We start from the raw sequence: 24,834 nt of genomic DNA, 5'->3' as shown, positions 1-24,834 counted from the left end.
GAGGTCCTTCCATCTAGCAGTTCGCCCGGCCGCCGAGACGCCGACCGTCGCTCTTCCAGCCTGGCGTCAATCCCCGCCGCGCGACCTCATACGAGAGTGAGCCGGCAGATGGGGAAGGGACCAGGGTCGAAAGCCTCCTCTTTTTTTCTCAGAGCAAAGTAGTTAAATCCAATTTTAAATGACAGGCATCCCATTATAAATCCCCCCACTGAATATTTAAGTCACAGCATACAGCACATTTTAAAAGTAGGATTCAAAACTTTGCAGTGAACCTTGTTTGGAGAGAAAATGACATTATATGAATTGATAGAGAAAGAGAAAGACAAAACAAAAACCTCATTACACCCAAACCCACTCCTGGGAAAGTTTTGGATATCAAGGTTCACGGCCAATGGGTTTCAGAACCTTAAGACATAGTAGGCTCTTCTCTCCCTAAATGTCTAGAAGGCGGGTAGAAATGATGCAATGTGTGTGCCGTCGAGTTCAGAACCCAGGAACCCAGCTCCACCCATCATTTATACCTTGTATAGATTTCCAAGATTAAGTGGCTTACAAGTTACCCTTGTTTCCCTTCAGTATGTTCCTGCTGCTGCTGCTGCTAAGTCGCTTCAGTCGTGTCCGACTCTGTGCGACCCCACCAGGCTCCCCCGTCCCTGGGATTCTCCAGGCAAGAACAGGAGTGGGTTGCCAGTGCCTTCTTCAATGCATTAAAGTGAAAAGTGAAAGTGAAGTCGCTCAGTCGTGTCGGACTCTTAGCGACCCCATGGACTGCAGCCCACCAGGCTCCTCCACCCATGGGATTTTCCAGGCAGGCAAGAATACTGGAGTGGAGTGCCATTGCCTTCCCTCTCAGTTAAGTGGGGGGTGGAGAACTGGAGCCGTGTTCCTCACAACTCCAGTCCTGATCAGAGGAAGGGTACTGGCATTATCTACTCTCCTGCCTGACTGGAGGGTAGATTCAGCTTAAGTATTGTATATTTTCATACATTTTGAGTCTTTATTAATAGATTCTTAAACTTTAGTGAAAAGCATCGTAAGCATTTATTTGTACACGTAATCCATTGTGTGCTATACATTAACACCAATGAAAGGTGTTGCAGTGAGTGACATGCTTTGGGTTTAATATGACCTACAAGGGCACTCCTGGGAGCTCCAGAGCTGAGGTCCTCTAGTATGCTTGGCTCCTCTCTCCTCCTCTGGCCCCTCCCATGCACACCACCCAGATGAAGAACTCATTAAGATGGAGGGAAGAATTTCTGAAAAGTAGTTGTACTTATCTCTTTTCTTTTATAGGATCATGATACTTTATAGGTAAACCTCAGTTACCCATTTGGGAATGTTTTTCCAAGTATATATTTTACCTTTGTTAAGATTCTATAGCTTTATCTGAGACTTATTAAGCAAAGAACTATTAGCACACAAAGGTAAAGATGAATCTTATCTGCCAAGATCTTAGAGACAAAAGCTGTAAAACAGGAAAATCCATAAGCATCCAATTTATAGTAGTTATAATTAAGAATTCAATTTATCTTTGTTTATTCAGCAAATATATGTGAAGATGTCTCAGATGGGTTACTGACCCTGCTGTCAGTTTTGAACTTTAAACAAATCAAAAAAATCTATGCCATTCATAACTAACTGAGATGCTATTATTGAGATACAAATTTTCTCAAATCTAGCAGATTTGGGAGTTTGCAGCAATTTCAAGCAAAAATAAGATGAGCTTATCTATATGAAGACAGGGTAGAATAGCTGTCTTATTAGGAAGTAATTGGAAATGAAATAAGCAACAGATTAAAACAATAAAGGTCATCTTAATGACAGAGATCTTATTCCATCTGCTTTTCTTAAAAAAAAAATTACTGAAAAGTGGTTTGGGGTAAGAGGTGAATTGATTTTGTATTTGAAGGGCAGATTTAAGGTATATTACATATAACTCCAACCTCCAAGACACACATAGTATAGAATCATAAATAAAATACTGTAGTGTGGTTTTTCTTTAGGATATAACTAGAACCCAATGCAAAATAAGAGTTTCAAAAAATATATCCAGTACCTCATACATGAAAGAAACCTGTCATCCTTGAACTCATTTAAGTGACAGTTAGTAAGCTATTACCCATATCATTGTCTGCTATTCCATTAGTAGCTTTTTATTATATAATGAGAAACAGGCTCTAAATATATCTTCAATCTGATGAGAAATTACCCTACCTACAGCTTATCTTGGTAATATCACCAGATACAGTGTGCCAATAAAATCGCTTGCTTATTTATCTGATCTCTACAGATGATACCATTTCTCCCATTCTAGTCCCTATCCACCCACAGCCTGGGTCTGCAGTTACCAAAAATGGTTTATAACTCCTTGGTCATAATTCTTACATGTTATGAGACCTCCTGGGAATAAGCCCTCCACTTCCCTTCCCCGGTACACCATTAAATGAATATGGCTGCAGCTCTCTGCTGGTCTGATCTGTTTCCAGGCACCACCAGGGTTGCTCCAGCCAACGTAAACTTGACACTAATTCGGCTGCAATCTGCTTTACTTGACAGCACATAAACATTTTCTTCCTTGAATTGAGAATGTATATACATCTTCATTGCACAGCAAGCCTCTGAGGTGCAGATCTGAGGAGATGCAATCTGTTTATCAGTAACATTATGAATATAGGGAGGGAAGCCATTAACCACTCAGGGTCAGAGCAGGGACAGGGAGGTCAGTGATCTTGAAGGATGCCTAGGCTTACTAGTCCTTCTCTGGCCACACCGACTATTCCAAAGCCACTAATGCTTGGCAGTAAGTCTTGAGTTCAGGTCTTCAGATAGCCTGCAGTTATTTTTTGTTCTTTATGCCTTCTCTTGAGCTTGGAATACTGGGTAAAAAACTATTTATTTATTGTATTCAAAGTAAGTCACTCAGTCATGTCATACTCTTTGTGACCCCATGGACTATAGTCAATGGAATTCTCCAGGCCAGAATCCTTCTCCAGGGGATCTTCCCAACCCAGGGATTGAACCCAATTCTCCCACATTGCGGCTGAGCCACCAGGGAAGCCCATTTATGTATTAGGGCTTTGTTTATAATCTTTGTCTTCCCACCAGTTGGGTTCAGTATTTCTAGAAATATTAAAGATTAAGCCCACATGGCTGAGACTTCCCTGGAAGTCCAGTGGTTAGGACTCTGTGTCTTCCACTGCAGGGGCCACGAGTTTGATCCCTGGTCTGGGAACTAAGACCGCACAAGCTGCATAGCACAGCCAAAACACATATACGACAAACAAAACCCACATGGCTTTTGGTGATATGAGAAAGCCTAAATTTTTAAAGATGATCTTCAGGGCACTTAGACAATACACTGCTTTACTCTCCTGTTTACCAACTGAATTCCCAGCAGGTCCCATTCCAGATGAGGTTTTACAGGACATAAAAAAACAGAAACAAAAAACACTGGAAATAGTGAACTCTGTGCAGACGGCCCCAGTGATGCTTTCGAACAGGAACTGACAACATCAGTGTGTGATGTGCCAGGAAGCGTACAAAGCACGATGGAGCCGGGGCTCTTGCTTTGATCCCCTCTGCCATATGCCCACTGCTGTCGTTTCTTTAGACTGTGAAACTGACAGTATTACAACACTGATATGAACAACCTAGGGGATTAAAAATAATCAAACCAAGGACACCAGGAAAAACGATGCTCTGCAATGCTAACTGAGCAGCACTGGCACCAGTGTGGATGTGACATCTTCTGGAAGGCCCAATGCAGGACGAGAGAGGGGAAAGAGAAGGAAAAATGGCAGAAGAACCGAGATGGACGATGAACAAAAAGAGAAGGGAAAACATTTGAGGGGAACAAACATCCTGTAGGGAGGGCTAGGGAGCTCAGGCACAGGGCAGAAGCTAAATAATCATTCTCTGAGTCAACAGAGCCATCCTACGGTTAATACTGGATAACCATCCTTCCTGAGGACTTTTAAAAATGAACGGTGCTGGGGACTTCCCTGATGGTCCAGTGCCTAGGACTCTGAGCTCCCAATGCAGGGGGGCCCAGGTTTGATCCCTGGTTGGGAAACTAGATCCCACATGCTGCATCTAAGACCTGGCACAGCCAAAAAAAATAAAAATAAAAAATAAAAAAAAATACATATATATATATATATATATATATATATATAAAAGAATGGTGCTGAAGCTGTGACAGCAATGGGAATTCTAAGGAAGTTCAGGATAAAAACCTATATAAGTAATACTTTCTCAGAGTTAAAAAAAAAAAAAAAGCAGTATTTTGGACTTCCCTGGTCAAGCTTCCAAAGCAGAGGGCATGGGTTCAATCACTGGTTGGGGAAGTTTCACATACATGCAGTGTGGCAAAGGAAAAAAAAAAGTAGCTCCCAAAAAACTAGACTGACTTATTGACCAAGGCAATGAGAGGCCAAGAACGCATTAAAAAAAAAAAACTATATACACATATATATATACATGACAAAAAGGCATGTTCTCCAAATTCCATTTCTCCCTCAGCCCTCTAAGAAGGTCTCCTTATTACGTGTCCTCCCAGAAACACACAAGCACGCACGCATCATTCCCCCTTTAAACACAACGTATCCTAAGGTACACACTAGGACTTGCTGCTTCTGTTGTGGCAGAGGTCTCCCAGATCACACGGGAAAGCAGAGCTAAGGCAACACAGACTGTTAATGCTACGATTTCTATTTGAACGCGGAGACTGAAAAATTATTTACTTTTATTCTATGGATTCTGTAAGGTAATTAGACGTGTACATGATTCAGGTTAATTTATACACAATGATGCAAATTAAAACTGAAGAAAGGCTTCTGGGGAAACTCCCGCTACTCATTTCAGAAGACCTTTGGGGCAGACTGACTTCTCTTCATTTCCCCACACTTCCTGACAGGAGGCCTGAATAAACACCAGCCAAACTTTCAAAACAGCTTCTTGAAGGCGGACAATCTAGAAAGACAAAGAGACAAGAAACGCACAGTTTTCTCTAAGCACTGAAATATCTCCTCTTCCTGTCCACGCCACACCATCATCTACCGATGCTGAAGTTGTTAACAGTTACCTCCTTTCTCACCGTCAACACTTCCGTGCACAGACTTGAAAACAATGTATAGGATTTACACCATGGCTGTGCGAATACTGTCTAAGTCCAGACCAAGGATGTGTAAATCCAGACCAAGCAGGTGCCACGATGACATTTCCAAGGTCACACATGCCTCCTGAAGAATAGCGCTTCCCCAGCACCAAGCCCAGGTGTCTCTGCTTCTGTGACAACCATCCATACAGCTGCCTGGATGATAGCCATGGTTGGCTTCCACCTGGACCCTGACTTTCTTAGACAATATGAGAGCCTTTCTTTGGCATAATTACCCTTTTGACACCCTTGTCTTAGCTCTCTCCAGTCTTTCCTCCCTCCTTCTATTCCATGTGGGACTTGAACTCTAGGTCACTTGCACTTCTCGGGACTCCCCTTCATTACTCCCCTTCATTACAGTCCAGATTAGGATTTGATCTTCTGAAAACCAGGTCTTCCTTTGCCCTGGTATGGTCCTCATTTTGCTGGAGTAAACTGCTAAATCCCTTCCGAGGAAGAGACGTGGGAGCAGCAAGCTTGCGCATGTCTGAGAACACCTGGACAGTTTTAGTGGAGTGGAAATACAGGTGGAAAGTCACCTTTCCTCGTGAGTGTGGAGGGCTTTCCTCCACTGTCTAAAAGCCTCTTACTACTGGGAAGACAGGGGTTCAGTCTAATTCTCACTTCTTTCACAGGCCAGCCATTTTTTCTTCTCTGGAGAAGGGTTTTTAGGATTTTCATCTTTAATGTCTTTAAGATTTCACCTGGTATGTCCAGGGGTGGCTCATTCATTGTGAGGAGTACTTTGGGGCCCTTCATTTAAGACCCCAAGAATTCCTGGACTGCTCCTGCTTCCTTCTTTCATCTACTTTCCAGGACATTTACTCACTCCTGCCTGCCGTCCATTCAGAGTATACAGACCTTCAGCTGCTCCTGCCCTCCAAGGTGCCATCAGCTCCAAGCCCAGAGTCTCCTGGGGGTCCACAGAGGCCTAACCTTCACTGGGGTCCCTCCACAATTCATCAGATGGTGCCTCTCCCCTTGATGCTGCCAATTTGTGATGAACCCTGTTCTTCTTCCAAAAATGTACGGAAGTATAAATATTTCACTTACTGGGTACTGCCAATGCTCGCTACTACCACCTCTTCTCTCACTGATGTCTGGAAAGGAATCTTAAATTATGAAATCTTCATTTTCATAGCTTTAGATGGAACCTGATAATTCATAAATATGCCTCATAAGGAAAAAGCAAAACTTCTGCCAGTGATGAACTTACCTGTTTAGAACAGCCCATTCACCTGCTCAGTTTCCGGGTCCAAATCAATATCATAGAAACAGGGCCGAGTAGGGAGTCCAGGCATGGTGCTCATCTAGATATGAAATAGCATTAAAAACAAGCTAAACTAGGTCTTTTCCTTCATGTTCCTTTCAGTTAGAAAGCCCAAGACACAATATTATTTTACAGTTGTCCATAAAGTGGCACTCTTCGTGTTATAAATTAAAAACCAAGTCACTGATTCTGTTATGATCTCAAGAGAAAACACTTGAGTCCTCCAGCAAACCCCTCGCCAGTATTCCCTCTGGGCTCCCACACAGACAGCTGCAACAGGAGGCTGAGGGGGTGTTTGCACCTTCATCCCACAATGGCAGGTGCCGGGAGGCTAACCCAGTTATTCAGCCCCTTGGTTCTCACACTGAAAGACCAAAAGGAGGTGCAGGCTTGTCTGCTATTTAATTTTGTTTCAATGAGTCTTGAGATGATACTGGTATTATTTTTGCTTCAGTAACAAAAGATTAGCAATCAGTATCCTTTAACTTGGGCCAAGACATTGCTGGACACAATCTAGATGGTTTTACAATCACTGTTACTACTGGACCAATCTGGCTTTCTAAAACTGAACTTGCAATGCTTGTGGATATTATTTATACTTGTTTCTTCTAAACAGTTGGCTTTGACAAATACCTACTTAGATATAAATTTCTAAAGTCTTGTCAGTGAAAACTCAGTATATTTTAACCTGTAACAACATCCTTTATAAAGAATACATACATACAAGTTTCAAATCAGATCCAGACAGGAGGCGAGACTAAATGGAACTTCTACAACTTTACTATAAAAGTGTCATAGAAAAGGATGAGTCACCTTCCATAACACAAAATACATATACTTTAGAAAACCTGATTCTGACATCTGAGCGTCAGTCAACACTCCTGAGAACATACTATATGGAGCTCATGTTGGTCTTTAGTCTCAAATTCTGTAAGAGAAGCAAGTGCTAAGTGTGGGGATGAGGAAGAAAAAGGGAGCCTGAAGATGACATTATAAAGATGAAGGCCAGGTGCCCACTGATGTAGACACACATGTGCAAGCTGGCAGAAAATTCTGAAGATGTTCCACCAAATAGTAATTAGCCGGATTTTCAGTACTTTTATTCTTTTCCAAGTAGGACTTTTTACCCTTAGATACTGGTCATACTGATAATCAGAAAATATTTAAAAATAAGATTAGATATATATACATATAGGAACTTAGATTTAAAAAAACAACAAAAACCCTCCCAAAAGAAGCCACCACCCTGTGAATTAGTACATACAATGCTCAAATCCTCTGAGCCTCATTCAGGCCCCAACAGCAGTTAGAAAGCAGGAAGAACAGTAATCATCGAGCCATCTAGATTTTGTGTGGAAATGTGTTGGTCCAAGGGGGCTTCTAATGTGAGTGTGTTCTAGATGAGACTGTCGTGGAGCTGGGCAGGCTGTGTTCCTCTCTGAACTGCAGGCCTGACACTTTCAGTTTTGCTTTTGTCTCTACAGACACCCTTCTGCATGCACACATCAAAAGTGACAATACTGCTCTGCTTCTTCAGCTGCTGACAATTTCTCCAGGATCAATGTACGTTCTACAATATCCAAGGTGCGGGATAAATGGTTTAGAGTTCTTATTAAAAGGGGATTTCGACAAACCCTGAGCACTGATGAATGTCATGATCACTGAGGTGATGGTGAGGCCTCCTGCCTCTGGAGGGGCTGAGGGACACTGGCTTGCAGGCCCGTCTGGCCACCACTGTGGCGTGGTGATGCTGCCCAGAGTGCTGCGAGGAGCAGGGCTCACACCTCTTGTTTAGTCGCTCAGTTGTGTCCGACTCTTTGTGACCCCTTGGACTAGCCTGACAGGCTCCTTTGCCCATGGAATTTCCCAGGCGAGAATACTGGAGTGGGTTGCCATTTCCTTCTCCAGGGGATCTTCCCAATCCAGGGATCCAACCAGTGTCTCCTGCTTGGCAGGCAGATTCTTTACCACTGAGACACCTGAACTTTCCTGAGGCCCAAACCAGCAGAGCTGAAAGTAGATTTGGCTTTAACGTTCTGTACTTCTGACTGTAATACTGCCTCCTACCACCTTCTTACTATACTGAAAGAAGCTCCAAAAGGAGATGTATTGATTTCTTTTACTTGCGTACTGGCTTAGTTCACTATTTCAATCCTGTTATTGCAGGTAAGAAAAAGCTGCAGATATATTGGTTGGCCAGAAAGTTCATTTGGGTTTTTCTGTACATCTCAAACGAATTTTCTGGCCAACCAAATAGGCTACTGGGCAGATCTGTGGGGGAAACCTGGGCACAGGATCAATGCAGACTTCGGGCCAGAGTCCAAACTAACTAACAAAGTCAGTCCAAATCATGCCCGTAACCTTTCCTCTACTTCCCAATTAGCAATTTTCCTCCTAAAACATGTATGAAACTTGTAAGACAGGAAGGATCTGAAAATTAATTCATCTCAAAGGGTAAATAATCAGCCATAAAAAGGAACCCATTTGAGTTAGTTCTAATGCGGTGGATGAACCTAGAATCTATTATACAGAGTGAAGTAAGTCAGAAAGAGAAAGATAAATACCGTATTCTAACACACATATATGGAATCTAGAAAATGGTACTGAATAATTTATTTACAGGGCAGCAGTGGAGAAACAGACATAGAGAACAGACTTATGGACATGGGGAGAGGGGAGGGGAGGGTGAAATGTAAGGAAAGAGTAACATGGAAACTTACATTACCATATGTAAAACAGATAGCCAATGGGAATTTGCTATATGGCTCAGGAAACCCAAACAGGGGCTCTGTATCAACCTAGAGGGGTGGGATGGGGAAGGAGATGGGAGGGAGGTTCAAAAGGGAGGGGATATATGTATACCTATGGCTGATTCATGCTGAGGTTTGACAGAAAACAAAATTCTGTAAAGCAATTATCCTTCAATTTAAAAATTAATTAAAAAAAGAAAAAAAAGCAAAAATAAGCCACCTTATCTTTCTTATCTATAGGCTTCATTTACACTTTAAGGGGCAAATTCTTTACTCAAGGATGGTTAATTACCTGAATTTCAGGCATAAGCTCCAGGCCTGTTGATAAGACCCAGGAGGTGCAGAGCCTCAAACAGGCTATTGGGAGGACTAAGTTAGTCTGTAAAAGGTGCCCAATAAAAGTCAGCTGTGATTATATACAACAGTACTGTACATAGCCTATGGATTAGGCCCATTCGGGATTCAGACAAGGTCACACTGCCACCGGGAAACAATTATTATTCAGTACAAGCAGTCATGGCGTCATCCTTGAACTGAGACCAAGATGGTCCACAGCAAGACAATTTATCGTAATGGGTCCGACTCCAGCTTTCTCCTTAGCAATGAACTCTGCTAATCAGGCATTTGTGTAGCATTTGCAGTAATCGATTTAAGAAGCACTGATGAACAAGCGGTCCTCTCTGCTTGCAGTGCTCACTCACCGTTCCCACCAGAGGGTACAGAAAGCCGGCCCCGACGCTGGCGCGGATGTCGCGAATGGGCAGGACGAAGCCAGTAGGCACGCCTTTTAGCTCTGGGTTGTGAGACAAGGACAAGTGTGTCTTGGCCATGCAGATGGGCAGATTCCCAAAGCCCTGGGGAAAGATGGGAACACAAGTGGGAGAAGTGAAAGGCTGGCAATGCAACGAAGAACATCTGGGCACTGTGCTTCTGCAATTTACCTGAAACACCCAACTCCCTTTATGTTCATGTCTACGTCACCACTCTCCTCCAGCTTAGTCATTATAAATTAAAAAAAAAAAATCTTTGTTGGGCAAAGGAGTGGAGCCCTCACAACTATATCCCACAAATGAATATTTCACTTTCATTTATATAACCAATTAAAATGATAGTCTGGAGCAGACGTGAAGATTCGACTCAAGGCAGGCTCTCAGTGCTTTAGTAAGACATTTCATGTTTCCTCATGACTTTTCCACACTCACATACCACCTCATGGAAGATAAAGAACTTGGGACTGGACCACCTAATCCATGCTCAGTATTTAAGAGGGGAGACAGCTGCCACCCAGAGAAGGACAGCAGTGCCTGGCGGGGCTGGGAGAACGCGGGCATTCTGCCTCCAAGAGTTGATGCATAAAAAGAGCTGAAAGAACACACTCACCTGCTTTGTGTAGACTTCTGCTTTGTGCTGGGCTTCAGGGAGCAATTCGATGTCGTCAGCTCCATAGATCTTCTGTGCAATAATCCTGATTTTGTCCTCGACTGGGAGCTAATAAGAGAGAGAGGGGAGGGCATGACTAGACACCCGTGAGGACATGAACCTTTACTTACAGTGGTATTCCAGGTCAGAGTCCCCGAAATGGCCACAGGTGTTTATACACATACAAGGATGGGCAAATAGTTCAAGGTTTACTGGATTAGAAACGTTTTTTTACTACAAGGTCCCAGATTTTATAAGCGGAAACTGTCCCCCAGGTGTCAAGTTGCTGTGTGTGTGTGCGTGTGCGCGCGTGCGCGCGCGCATGTGTAAGATTTTTACTAGGTACATCATAAACAATACTGCTCAAGAGTAACTATTTCTTCATAAATAAAAATAATGCTCTAATACTGACAATCAGTCTCCCATCAAAGCAGACTTGGGATACTGTTTATGAAATAAGACAACTGATACCCATTCACAGAACCCCCAGTGTGTACAGATGCTACCTTTAACACAAATGACTGTCAACTGCTGTTGCTTTGTAGTTATAAAAACAAAATCATCCACATATTTAAACAACAATCCAATGACTTATACGATCAACATACAACAAGGATGGTGGGAAAGGATATGTTTTTCATGGCACTTGTGTAGCGGACAGAGGCCAGTGGTCCAACCAGTGACCTCCGGGTCTAATGAGGAAGCCCAGGGCTGCTTCCTCCAGGGCAAAAACCTTCGGAAGCGGCATCTGGCCTCTGAAATACTCTTGCAGCCCAGCTCAAGGCACTAAAATTCAAGAGCAAACAGCAGAAGGAGAAACTGCCCAAAGGAAATGGGAAAGACAGCTACTCTCACAGGTAACCTGGGTGAGCAAATCACTTAAATTGGGCAGTATGTGACTCCAGGTCCCCTAGCAACTAAGGCTAACATTGGGTGAGTTTTGCTTTCTGAAAAGAATAATTACCTATGAAAATAAGCATTTCCTTTTAAACTAAACTGTGATCATTTACGAGGGGGCTTTGTATAATGGACATGAATAAAGTGAAGCCATTCAACTGCAGCTTTATAAAGATCCAATAGAGATTACTTTCATATGCCTCTTATAACTGGAGCTCTATAAATGCCAAGGTACATTCAGAACTTCTGAAGCAAAAGTACTTTCGTTGAGGAGTGATTTACAACAGACGCTGAATGAGACAAAATGCAACAGCTTCCCGTCTGTCAGATACAAGTTCCAAGTAGAAACGGGTTATGAAGTCCTCATTATCCTACTTCTTCCAGGCCTCCTTCTCACCTCCAAGGACTGGTGTTCCTCACTCAGGCACCGTGGATGCGGGCTTAGAGAGGGTGTCTATAAATGCTCTGTATTTGTGTGCAAATTTCTCGGTATGGCATTTCCCCCAAAGACAGTTGGTTGAACAGTTTTTCAAACCAGTCTATAAAACTAAAGCTCAACAGGAAAATGTCCATGTCAACAGAATGTTAATTAACTGTAATTAAGATATAAGCAGATCAGATCTGCGAGGGGCAAAGAAAACAAGAGACTGTTAAAATTCATGAGTTATAGGGTTTGCTTCCTTCTACCTTTTTATGGCTATTTTTGAAAGTCTATCATTATCTTCTAAAAATCAGGCCAAAAAGCAGCTTAGATAACACAAGCAGAACCAGCTGCAACGTCCATGCCATGCTCCTAGCGAAGCTGGCAGTTGTTGCTGTGGGCAGACTGCTTAACGTCCGACTGCCTTCTGAAGTACATGGACAAAGAAGTGACACCAAAGTACAACCCTATAATAAGAACAACCATTTTGTGAACTAACTTTATTGTACCCCAGAATAAGCAGTCTGCCTATGCCAGACGTATCATAATTTACTCAGTGACAGAAAGGATGCTGAGCCTGCCAGGGTGCTCTGGTTTCGCGCCTGAGTGCTTCTCTGAACCCCAGGCAGCCCCATACCAGGCAGGGTGTGCAGAACCACACTGCTTTCCCCTATGCTGGGAAGCTTTCAGACGACACTTGTGAGCTTGATGTAGCCCAGTGCCAGTTTGCAGTAACATGGCTGGTGCCCTGGTTTAAAGGCTGTGGTTCTCTATGTAAGCCTTTCTCCTGCCAAAAAAAGGGGCTGTACTGTGAGCCTTTTCCAAAGTTAGGACGTGAGCCAACCTCCTGGGGTGTTCTTGTCTGGATGCCCTCCTCGGTCAGAAAGCAGCAATGTACGTTGTTAAGAAAACTGTCTGGAGTTGGGAGTCCAGGCTGTGGTCGTGTAACTCACCTCCACGAGATGCAAACCCACAGGTTGAAGCTGCTAAACATGGCTCCAAACAGAAGCCTAAACAGAAACCTCGTTGTGCTTTTTTTGGTTTATTTTTTTTGCATACAGCAGTTAACCCACCTTGAGGTCGTAGAGGAGCTGGAAGTTGCTGGGGGCCGCAGCTGCCCTCTGGACGGCCTCAGCCAGCGCCAGGGCACCCTTGCCCCCTTCTGCCCAGTGAGTGCACTTCACGGCGTCAAAAGCACCATGTTCTTTGGCGAGGTGGCTGACGAGGTCCAGCTCGGCCTCTGTATCTGTCCTATAAAGGCAGAACTTCATGTTAAAGCACTGAGGATGGGGGAGAGGACAGAATTTGTCATGTTTTTGGCATAAAAACCCATGTGCATTACCCACTGATAAACAGAAACTAACAGTAACACTGCTTGGGTTTGAACCCTGACGCCACAATTTACCAGCTCATGACTTGCAATGTCTTAGGGTCCATGTGGGTATAATCACTGCATTTCATTGGGATGTCATGAGGCTTAGATGGCAAACACACGCAAGGTAGAACATTCCAGGAACATCATAAGGAATCAATAAATACTAGCATCTCAAAATTTTTGTTTCCTATTTTGCTGTGGCTACACCATCAAAATAAGATCAAAACCAGCATGAGAGTAACTAAACAACCCATGCAAGTTCTCTTACAGGAACATTTCCAGGTCACTATGCTTAACAAACTGTCAAGACACTATCCCACCAGACCTGGAGAAATAATGGAACTGTAGGCAGTACTCTTGCCTGGAAAATCCCATGGACTGAGGAGCCTGGTGGGCTGCAGTCCATGGGGTCGCGAAGAGTCGGACACGACTGAACGACTTCACTTTCACTTTTTACTTTCATGCATTGGAGAAGGAAATGACAACCCACTCCAGTGTTCTTGCTTGGAGAATCCCAGGGACGGGGGACCCTGGTGGGCTGCCGTCTATGGGGTCGCACAGAGTCGGACACGACTGAAGCGACTTAGCAGCAGCAGCAGCAGCAGCAGCAGCAGCAGACCCATGACCTTATCTTAGCACAAAAGGCCTTTAGAGACCAGAAAGAACATTTAAGTTCTGGCCCGTGTGTTACTCACTTCACCTGGTGAGGATGGGCACCTACAGGAGCCAAATCTGACTCCGCACCCTCAGCAGGGAGGGTGACAAGTCCCCTGTGACATACGCAGTTCCTGTCATATGGCAGGCTCTCGTCAACAGCTCCCAAAGCAAATGCTTGATAACTGACAGCAACAACTGAAGAAAAGAACAAAGCTAAGAGCTGGGCTGCACATCCACTCCAGGAGACGTCTGCTGGCCATTTCCTACAGTCTCCCTCAACTCTTTTTTTTTTTTTTAATTTATTTTTTAATTGAAGGATAATTGCTTTTCAGAATTTTGTTGTTTTCTGTCAAATCCTGCCTCAACTCTCACACCCCATACTTACTTGAAGGCATTCACGGCCACTACCACTGGCACACCAAACATCCTGGCATTTTCAATTTGCTTCTTCAAGTTACTGAAGCCTTTTCCAACCAGCTCCAGGTCCTGTAGGAATAACAGAGGAAGGTCTGGAAGGTTAGAGAGCAGAAGTTAAAACAGCTGCAGGTTCTTCTTAAAAGAGAAACTGTCTCCTTGAGCCAGCAGCCACTTGCTGTCAGGACGAGCCGACAGAGCGCAGGGGTGATGATGCGTTCCCCAGGTGACCGAGTGACCTGCGACCCTGGAGCGAGCTGTGCTCCTGGCCTGGCTGCCCTGAAAGCTGAGATCCGCCTGTGCATCTGCCTCACCACGCCGCATCTTAGCTGTTTGAAGGACTCAGATGCCCTTAAATCAGTTATATTTACAACCTGTTTTATAATAGATTGTACGTACTTCTATGGCACAATGGTACAAACTGACTGTTCAGGATGGCACAGACGCTGCCGTCAGAAGACAGGGCCTAGCAGACGGTGCACAAAAGAGTCAAACTGCCAGTCACTCAGCCGTGTCCGACTTTTTGCGACCCCATGGACTATGGCCCCCCAGGCTCCTCTGTCTCAGGGATTTTGTAGGCAAGAATACTGGAGTGGGTTGCCATTTTCTCCTCCAGGGGATCTTCGCAACCCAGGGATGGACCCTGGGTCTCCCATACTGCAGGCGGATTCTTTACCCCTGAGCCCCCAGGGAGCCCTGTGCATGGTATCTGTCAGAAAACTTGGAGTCATCAGGGATGCTGCAAAGGCTTAAATGAACTCAGCCATAATAAACCTTGTATCAGAAATGAGATAAATATCTTTAAGAACCAAATACTATGAAATTGAAAGGAAAGTAATTAAGGAAACATTTCAAAATATGCTTCCTGGAGCACTGCTTGCAGCATAAGACTGCAAACAACACACATCTCCTCCAACAGGGGACTGAGCCAGTGAATTATGATATACACACTCAATAAATATGTATCATGCACATGTCATGAAAAGTGAGATAATCTGTATTAGCACAGAACCTCTCAAAGATGTACTAAAACTGTGAAACTATGAAGAGCTTAATGAATGCTATTTTTGGACAAATACAAAACTACATGTGCAAATGCAGGAAATTTTAAATGTTGAGAGAGAGACACTAAACAGGGGACTCATGTCATATATATTATAATCTTAATTTTTTTTTACCAAAGTGTATGTTATTATATAAGCTTAAAATACATTAAGTATTTTAACAATGAAAATATCATGGTCTCATATACAAATATGTACCCAAGATCATGGATAAAACCCAGCAGTAGTAGTGCTTGGTTTTTACTCCATAAAACCATGGGAGAAAGGGTAAGATACAAGCACAAAACAACTGAGATCATTATAAACATGATTTATGTTTTTTTTCCCTTTAATCATTGAAAACTGAGATTAGAATTTAGTTGACATTCTAAAGAGCACAGCTAATTCTTTACCTCTAGTCACATGAAAACCAATTAATATGTAAGACTGATTGAGAACAGTTTTAAATAAGGCGAATTTCTTAAATGAAGACACCAGCTGGGCCAGTGAGGGGCAGTCACTCTAATTAGACACAGGAAAGGCTGCGGGGTGGCAGGAGGGCCAGAACTGTGAATTCCCCTCCTACGCGTGAATCACACAAATGACCATAAAAGGCAAATCATAACTCAGAAGACAGGCAGGCTGAAGGCACCAGCAATGCTTTGCTAGCTGCTTTTGAATTACTTCATTTGGGGGCTGAAAAGTGACCCTGTACTGTCTGACAATTTAAAAGCCTCCAAAAAAGGCAGAGCACTTGAATCAATGGTGATAGCCGCTGACCTTACCATCTCACATGGTGCCCCCACCTCTCTCAAGACCACCCTAAACTGGCGCCAGAAGATGCTTCTCGATGGTAAATGATACGATCATGAGAAGCTATATGCTCACAATTCTTAGAGCCCCTGCTTACTGCTATAAACCATATCAGTTTATGAAAACCTTGCTTAGGAAAATAGCCAGGGTACTGATCCTATCTTGGCCCTTGACTATGAATTTAAATCTGCAGAGAAAAAAGCATTTGAGAAAATCCCCCTACTTGCCTCTGATTTGAATGGCCTTTGCGAATCAACCGGCCAATGCAGGGAAGACAAGGAAACTTCCACTAGATGAGTGCATGGTTCCTTATTTCTCTGTAGTGGGGGGGTATCCTACGAATCATAACACCCCTCTTTAGCAGCAACCCTGGCCTCTACGCTCTGAATGCCAGTAGCACTCCCCACCTCCAGTTGTAACAATCAAAAATAAATGTCTCTAGACACTCCCAAATATCCTAGGATGGAGAACTGCTTCTGGTTGAGAATCAACCACTGGTCTAGGGGAGTGGTTTTACCGATATCCTATGTGGGCAACTGTTTTATGAGGCATTTCTTCCCTGTTTCTTTAGTACAGTTGTTCAGCACACTATGGGCCCCTTGCTCCCAGGAACAGCCCTGGGTCATATGATAGCCCACTCATTTCCAGATATGCCAGGCTGAGAAATGCTGATTCGGAATGTGGTGCACCCTAGGACAAGTGATGAGAAGTGACTGAAGTTACCTCCTCTATGTAGGCCTTGGGAAGCGGAAGTCCAGCAGTAACCTGGAAGATAAAGAAGCAAAATCAGAGGCATTTTTACTTACAGTAAAATTTTAGCTTCTAACGGTGCTTTGCCATCTGTTCAAAGCCAGAAGCTGCATCCTTGGGGTGGGGGCTGGGGGGTGAGGTGGAGGATATACAGCAGTAGAAAGCGATTTCCTGCCATAAGGATTTAGAGCAAATGACCAAAACTATAGCACAAAACAAAAGTCACCGTTGTGAGCAGGGTGGGAGACCTTCATGAACTGAATCAAAGGAGAAGGGACGAATCTATGAAGGCGGGCAGGGGAAGCGATGTGTTTCCCTGCGAGTGAAGCACACAGCAGCGGGGGTGGAAGTAGAGCTGAGTACTGGGAAAAAGGCAGCTGTCAGCCCTGCAAGAGCCACCCGGAGACGTCCGCGGTGGAGTCTGAGATGCGCCCAGCAACGTATTCAGGAGCTGGTCCACCAAGCCAGCCCACACCTTGTGGAGCTGAACTCGGTGCGTGGGGGCTGAACTGGGGCACGCGAGCAGTACAAACAAGAGGGAAACAACACACGAGGATTTTCTTCCTCTACGGTTACAGAGGTACCTGGTGGGACCCACTGTATGCACAGGGAAGTGTGTGAGGGTCCCAGGGACCCCGCTGGGCAATGGACTAAGAAACCTTCCGGGTGCTCTGCTCCCTTTCCTCAGAGACACCACGGTGCTCCAACTCCAAAAGGGGCCTCAGAGAGGCGGGGCACGAAGCTGGGACCTGATCCCACACTCTGGGCCTCACGTGGCTCCAGGAGGTACAGGAGCAGCGGGCCAGCCTCTTGACAGAGCTGTGTGCAAAGCTCTTCTCTCAGTGCGGCCAGGTGACACACCCACATGATTCCTCAGACCGTGAGATGAGGAGGAAGGGAGGTGCAATGGCGTGAGGATGAGTGAGAGGATGGAAGAGGAGGAACGCTGGTTATGATGAGGAAGAGAAAGGGAGTCCGTCCTGCAGCCCAGCAGAAAGGGACATCCTGGGTTAGGAGGGCCACAGGACGTGGAGGACCGGAGAGGTGTGCTGGGCTGTGGCGGTGGTGGTTCTCCCCTTAGTGGGGACCTAAACCTTTCCCGGGGTCCAAGAGGTCAGGACTACTTCCATAACCCTAAGATACTATGGCTCTTTCACTCTCATTCCCTCAGGAAGTCTACAACAGATTTGCCCACGGATTATGTGACATGTGACATCACAACAGATCAAATGCCAAAGATGAGAATCCAGCAGTCTTCGATTAAGCCAAACACTGAAGAGATCTGAAAAACATACAATGCCCAAATGTTGTTTTGGAAAATAGAGTAACTTAAAAAAAGTATTTATGTAAGCATTTAATTATGTTAATATTTGTGCTAAAATTTAATTCCTACTTTGGTAAATATCAATAGACACAACTCACCTAAACAAAAGTTCTTTTAGGCCTTTAATAATTGTAAGTGTGTCAGGAAGGTCTGAGGGCAACATTCTTGAGAACTGCTCTATCAGGAAAAGTCCTGATCACTACACTAAGAAACAATGATTTTCTTCTGCAGATGAGGGAGGTCTTACTGCTCAAGCTACAAGACCAGCTCCCAGAGGATAGGAATTTAAATACTTCATCAACTAATTCCTGAAAAAGAGAGCCGTATTTTCACATGTACATGCTGAAAAAAGGTTACAACAGTGACAGTGTTAGGCATTCAGTCATGTCCGACTCTTTGCTACCCCACGAACTGTAGCCCACCAGGCTCCTCTGTCCATGGGATTCTCCAGGCAAGAATACTGGAGTGGGCTGCCATTCCCTTCTCCAGGTATTCTTCCCGATACAGGGATCAAACTGGGTCTCCTGGATTTCAGGTGGATTCTTTACCGTCTGAGCCACCTGGGAAGCCCAAAAATAGAGCAAAAAGTACAATTTCTAAGCAGTGTGAATAGAGGAAAGCACAGTTTCAGGAGAGCCGAAGGAAAGCCGTGCTCACCTGTTTTCCCCATCACTGGAGGGAGTCCCAGCATACCTGCCCTTCTCCACCTCTTCTCCCCAGCCCGGGCTGTTAGCAGTCCTGCCTGGCACGCTGACCTCCATCTCAAGCTAAATGGTTTGGCTGGCTAGCTGCCAGCAGCACCATTAGAGGGAATGGGAGACTCAGATGTAAAAAGAACAGTCCAAACAGAAAGGAGTTTTTCGGTAAATATAGCCAAGCACATGTCCTTGGAGGGGTTTGGATATCATCAGGTGTTTTCCTCAGAAAGGTAGGCCACGAGGCCAAACTTGGCCCTTTCCAAGAGCTGGGACTACCTGTGAGTGATGAGACGGCCAGCACGAGAGCCATCTGGACGTGCCCTGCTTTGGTACCCTAATAACCATAAGGGTAAGAGCAGCTTAATGAAGGAACAGGCAGGAGTCATCAGCTTCCCTTTAGCCTTCAGAACACGTCTGAGAATCAGACCCTTCGAATCCCTGATTCTCACCGTGGGGCCACCTCCATGCATTTTCAGAGCCCTGACGGTGGCGACAAGCACCACCACGTGCGGGCGGAGACCAGAATACCGGCACTTGATGTTGAAGAACTTTTCCATTCCAATGTCTGCTCCGAATCCTGCTTCAGTCACTGTAAGCACAAAAGCAACTGTAAAAATGCTACCCCAGCTCCCTTGATGCTGAAAGAAAAATGGTCTATCACTGATTTTGCAAAAGTACTTGCCTACAAACCCTTTGGGACCGACAAGCTTGAGTGCAATCCTGTCTGCAATGATGGAGGAATTCCCGTGTGCGATGTTGGCAAATGGCCCAGCGTGAACAAACACTGGAGTGCCCTGTGGAAATCAAGACATCGTGAGCGAAGCTGCCAATCCTGCTTCAAAAGGGATCATTCGGTCAAGGGGAACCAAAATCAGTTGGCATCCAAAAGAAAAACGGCAAGTATGAAGCCACCTCTTTTTATATTTCAGTGAAGTCCCAGTCATAACTGTGAGAAGAATGGGAATAAAGAGACGATCAGGAAAAGAAGTGTCTCTCTAGGGACACTGTGCTTTCCAACCAGTCCAGGACGGCGGGAGTCATTCTGCTCACCTCTAATGTCTGCATGAGATTGGGCTTGATGGCATCCTTCATAAGGACCGTCAATGCTCCACTCACTCCCTACAAAACAAAGGCACGAACGGTTAATTCCCGCCAGGAAAAAAACCTCCCTTTTGAAGCCAAAATTCAACATTCTTAGGTCTTCCATTTTTGGCCATCTTGGACTAATGATTATTTTTACCTAAACTAGACTAGTCATTCATGTACTTATAAGCTACCAATTACTTTAAAGGAGAATAGAGAATGAAAATGACATTCATATGTAAGTTCTGGAGAAATATGTAATCCTGGAAACAAGCCTCTCAGTGAAGCTCTGGTTACTGATCCATGTGGGGAATCCATTTTAGACAGCATGAAAACGCTAGTTCCTAGAATGCTGAAGTATAGGTAACTCTGTGGTGTCTGGACTGAAATGGCTGTAAACCAAATTTAAGGTGTGTCTTGGGGCTTCTCCAGATTTAACATGGGGCTTCTCCTGTGGCTCAGTGGTAAAAAAAAAAAAAATCTACCTGCAATGCTGGAGCTGCAGGAGACATGGGTTTGATCCCTGGGTTGGGAAGGTACCCTGGAGAAGGGCATGGTAACCCACTCCAGTCTTCTTGCCTGGAGAATCCCATGGACAGAGGAGTCTGATGGGCTACAGCCCACAGGGTTGCAAAGAGTTGGACACGACTGAAGCGACTTAGCATGCATGCACGTCCTGTACCTTAAACTGAAATTTACCCAGGAGTTCAACATCAACTCTTATATATCAGGACCCTCTTTTAAGCCATCCAACCATGGATGAACAAACTGGTATCAATGTAAGATAAAGCTATAGATTTCAATTTCCATGAGTTTGTAAAAATTTAAAGCAATTTTTGTTCTTACATACAGAAACTGTGAAAACAAAAAAATTAGTATTTCCCCATTTTTCTGAATTCATCTGACATACCACTAATTGTAGACCAACCATTCTGGTGTGTGTCAACACAAATAGGCTTTTTAAAAAGTAATCTAGAGATTATCTCATTTCAAACTTCATATTACCATGTAGACAGTTCAGAAATAATCCTGACGTGGACAACTAGCCAAGTAGGATCATTAGAAGACCTGGTTGAGCTGTTTCCAATATGGTCATCAGTGTGGATATGGGGCCAATGAGCCTCATGATGACAGGTCTCTGTGCAAGGAGGCCTGTTGCAGGGAGGGGCCGGGGTGGGACTCTAAGCTCAGCTCTAAGGGACTTAGACTTGGGACTGTTGATGCTCTCTGAAACTGAAGTCAGACACCCTCTCTTGGAAATATTCACAGGTTGAATATAAATGCTCAGACCACCTGAAAACTGTGGTCTGCTACTGGAGCACACTGCCTGTCACTCTCTGTGGAAGTGTTTTTTATGAACTTCATATTTATTTACTAAGTAAAAAGATCATATGACTTTATTAGTTAATTGCAGTATCTTAACTACACCATAGTTTGTGTTATCGGTAGCTGCTGAGAGAGGCTGGGAATACAGACCCAGAGGAATCACCCCGGGACCCACCAGATCCTCAGTACTGATGGGCTCCCCTTTCTTGCTGGACGCCACCACCATTTTGCCCAGTCTCTCTCTCATGTCTTCTAGAGAACTGGTGAGAGCCAGGACAGCCATGATTTCACTGGCCACAGAGATATCAAACTGAGCCTGTTGGCAGGGAAAAGACACAATAAGGAAAACTGTGTTAAACCCAGAAGCGTGGATTCTCTTTACATCCTAGGCTTAAACAAATAACTTAAAAGGACAGAATAAAAGAACAGCATATGAAGAACTTACTGAAAATAAATAATCTCCTAAGAGCAAAAAAGTTTGTAATTAAGTATTCCAAGACTTTGAATAGACAGTTTTTAGAAATAAAAGTCCTAGAAGGACCAACAATCCCTCTGGAGGCACTTTGTGCTTATGTGATTATGGTTTCCCTAATATACAAGGACTGACACGGAAGCTTTCACACTAAAGAAACGTACTGTAAGACGGCCACAAAAAAGAAACAATTTTAATCAGTTTGTGTGCAAGGATATTCACTGGGGGCTCTCCACCTCTAGGAGAAAATGCTAGGGGAAAATACACAGGTGACACATGGGATTTATTGCAAAAGCTGTCAAGAGCGCTCAATGCCACACACCTACTCGCTCCCACTTTAAAAGGAAGAAGGTGGAACAACACCCGGCAGAATCAATCGATCGGGAAAGGACGGAGGAGGAGAGAAGCAGCAAGGATCCAGTCCCCATGAACTAATCGACTTAGAAAGGAACAGTTACCGTCCGTGAATGCCCCTTCTCCGTTGGAGCCTGTCCGATCGTGATCTTCCTCAGGAATCTATCATTGGTATCCAGCACTACAGGAGAAAGGGAAGACGCAGAAGAAAGATACAGTAGACACAGCAGAAAGGAAAAAGGACCACAGAGTTAAAGGAACTCGCAGAATTGTAAAGCAACAAATCTAACTTAATGACTATTTGATTTCAAATTTTATGGTAAAGCTAGAATATGGGTTCAAGTTTAGAAATGATGTTCACGTACTGTTAATGTGCAGTAATCAAGGACAGGATTGTAGAGTGGCTGTGTCTACGCTTTTTAGAGAATTCAAACAGTTATTAATAACTAGAAATCTGGACTCTGTTTCAAAGCATATTCCAAATTCCACAGAAAACAGAGCAGGTCACTGTTTCAAAAGGCCAGGGTTTGTGCTGTTCCATGGGATGACTCGCTGATTTTACACAACCCTGAGGACCACAGGGCCATAAACACAGGGCAAGGGCAAGGCCTTCTGAAGCAGGCTGGGTGACACACCTGCTCTTTCCTTAGTATGTGTAGATGGAATAGTTTCCATTCTGATGACACAACATCGATCCAATTGCACACCCTTGGAAAGCATGGCTTAGATCAACCCACTAACTACTCTTAATCCCACCGCCTAGGTCTAACTATGGTGAGCATTTTAATGTATTCCCAATTTTGTTTTTTGTATGACATGCCAAAAATAGCAACAAAACACAAAATGAACAACAGTGGCAAACCAGTTCATACTTTTAGGGTGGATCAGAGGAGAGGCATTTTTAAGGTACTTGATAACATGCTCAATTTCTTCCCATAATACCATATTTAAACACTAAAAGCAGTGTCTTGTACAGCACTTGGAGACACACACACAACCCCATTTTGACGGTGAAGGATGTCATGAGTTGTTGGAGCGTACCTTTTTTTTTTTAATAGTGTCAAGTTCCTTGTATCTAATTTCTATGTAGAAAACAGCCAATGGATATGATCTATTTTTTCCCTTGTCTATTTCTACCTTCTCAGAAAGCATGAAATTACAAATAAAGCGAAGGAAAAGTGAAGGAGATCCCAAATTTTCAAACTGGATCTTTATTCCTCACAAAGTATTATACATAGGGTTAAAGCTACTGAAACAAAGAAGAGAAATATCAGTGTAGTTTTAGATGTTAAGAGAGTTACCTTAAAAATGCCATTAGCTAGCACAGTTATTGAGCCAATGACAATTAAAAAAAACAGTCAATAAATTACTCGTTAGCTGCATTCTGTGCACCTGGATAAAAATTCCTTCTCAGCAGTGATAGAGTTTGGATGGATGCACTGTTGGTACAAAATAAAAAACTAAGCCATGCTGGCTGATATAAAGAAAGGCAACATATGGCAGGGAAACCAGGCAACTCACTCATCAACTTGCTAAATGTTTAGACCTTCAAGGCTACCTACTTTGTTAAAAGAGAGTTTAACAAAATGAGGTATAAATGAGTTGGCAAGCTCCAGAGCTACAAGAAAAATCAAGTCACTTATGCCAGACAAGAATTCTAAGAATAAAGGGCAACATGATTCAAGAAGTGATTAAACATTACTTCTCTACTTCATGACACCGAAACTTGCTGTATAAAATGAAGCTTGCAACAATGTTACTTCTGGTTTCTACATGAACTTCCTTAAAACCATCCTCACACCAATGAACACTGAAGAGCCAGCAAAATGTCCAACTGACCAAACAAAAGGAGGTTTGATTACAGCTAATAAGGAGAGAGACCGGTAGAGGTGGCCAGGAAAAGGAGTAAGTTGCCGTCTTGGCCAGCCCTTGACCATGAACACGAGAACACCCAAGCTCTGGACCTCTCGTTTTACCACCTTTTAGGGAGGACATGGGGTGTGCAGCATAACTGAACCAACGGGGCGTACGCCCTGCTCTGGTACCTCTTTGCCAAGTAATAGTTTCTGGATCAATGTCCAGTCTTGCAAATCTGTTTATCTCTTCATCTGTCAGTGTGGCAGGGTCAGTCTTTTCAATGCCTAGTCTCTGAAGAGATAAAAAAATTTAAAATAAGACAAAGCAAAGCAAATAAAATTTAAAGAAAGATTTTTATCCCTAGCTCCAGGTAGGGTCCCCTCTAGGAAATATAAACCATGTTAAATTCAGAAGGGCAAATTATGATCCCTTTAGCTAAATCTTTATTAATACCACTCACACATGTACCAAGGCATTAGTAACACATTTGTCCCTATTACTGAACACCAGAGGCATTTCCCGAAACCAAAGCCTTATGTAAGCACAGTGACCAAAACATGTCATATTAACTCACCATATGCAAACATATTGAAAAGAAGTGCAAAGCTTTTTCAATCAAACAACTGAGAAGCCCAAGTCAAATGCAAAATCAGAAATGGCCAAAACAAGTAACAATCAATAAAAATCAATGGAAATCACTTTTAATGTTTTTTTAAAATAATAATATGCTAATCTTTTGAAATATATAAAGGCATA

At 43.7% G+C, this 24,834-nt stretch overlaps 2 protein-coding genes across 14 annotated transcripts in view; one reads left to right on the top strand and one right to left on the bottom strand.

Moving 5' to 3' along the window:
* Positions 1 to 24,834, top strand: part of LOC101109541 (zinc finger and BTB domain-containing protein 25) — a 64,386-nt gene that overhangs the window by 35,783 nt on the left and 3,769 nt on the right. For 3 of the 10 annotated variants that reach the window (XM_060418157.1, XM_060418158.1, XM_060418165.1), the window contains exon 6: positions 577 to 8,064. In XM_060418157.1, coding sequence (XP_060274140.1) covers positions 577 to 967 — 391 coding nt within the window. In that variant the 3' untranslated portion in view covers positions 968 to 8,064. Of the gene's footprint in view, positions 1 to 576; positions 11,665 to 24,834 lie in introns of those variants that run through there. The other 7 variants (XR_006060408.2, XM_060418164.1, XR_009601258.1 and 4 more) reach the window with 6 other exon arrangements.
* Positions 4,728 to 24,834, bottom strand: part of MTHFD1 (methylenetetrahydrofolate dehydrogenase, cyclohydrolase and formyltetrahydrofolate synthetase 1) — a 63,281-nt gene continuing 43,174 nt past the window's right edge. For 2 of the 4 annotated variants that reach the window (XM_060418156.1, XM_060418155.1), the window contains exons 16-26: positions 24,267 to 24,369; positions 22,326 to 22,402; positions 21,571 to 21,711; positions 20,037 to 20,105; positions 19,669 to 19,780; positions 19,436 to 19,575; positions 16,938 to 16,979; positions 14,330 to 14,430; positions 12,986 to 13,163; positions 10,556 to 10,663; positions 4,728 to 10,029 (exon numbers count right to left, since the gene is read on the bottom strand). In XM_060418156.1, the coding sequence (XP_060274139.1) occupies positions 9,772 to 10,029; positions 10,556 to 10,663; positions 12,986 to 13,163; positions 14,330 to 14,430; positions 16,938 to 16,979; positions 19,436 to 19,575; positions 19,669 to 19,780; positions 20,037 to 20,105; positions 21,571 to 21,711; positions 22,326 to 22,402; positions 24,267 to 24,369 (1,329 nt within the window). In that variant the 3' untranslated portion in view covers positions 4,728 to 9,771. Of the gene's footprint in view, positions 10,030 to 10,555; positions 10,664 to 12,985; positions 13,164 to 14,329; positions 14,431 to 16,937; positions 18,247 to 18,386; positions 19,576 to 19,668; positions 19,781 to 20,036; positions 20,106 to 21,570; positions 21,712 to 22,325; positions 22,403 to 24,266; positions 24,370 to 24,834 lie in introns of those variants that run through there. The other 2 variants (XM_004010715.6, XR_009601256.1) reach the window with 2 other exon arrangements.

This window comes from Ovis aries, chromosome 7 (assembly GCF_016772045.2).
Source record: "Ovis aries strain OAR_USU_Benz2616 breed Rambouillet chromosome 7, ARS-UI_Ramb_v3.0, whole genome shotgun sequence".
In the NCBI taxonomy this organism is placed as follows: domain Eukaryota; kingdom Metazoa; phylum Chordata; class Mammalia; order Artiodactyla; family Bovidae; genus Ovis; species Ovis aries.
This window is presented reverse-complemented; position numbering and strand designations above follow the sequence as displayed.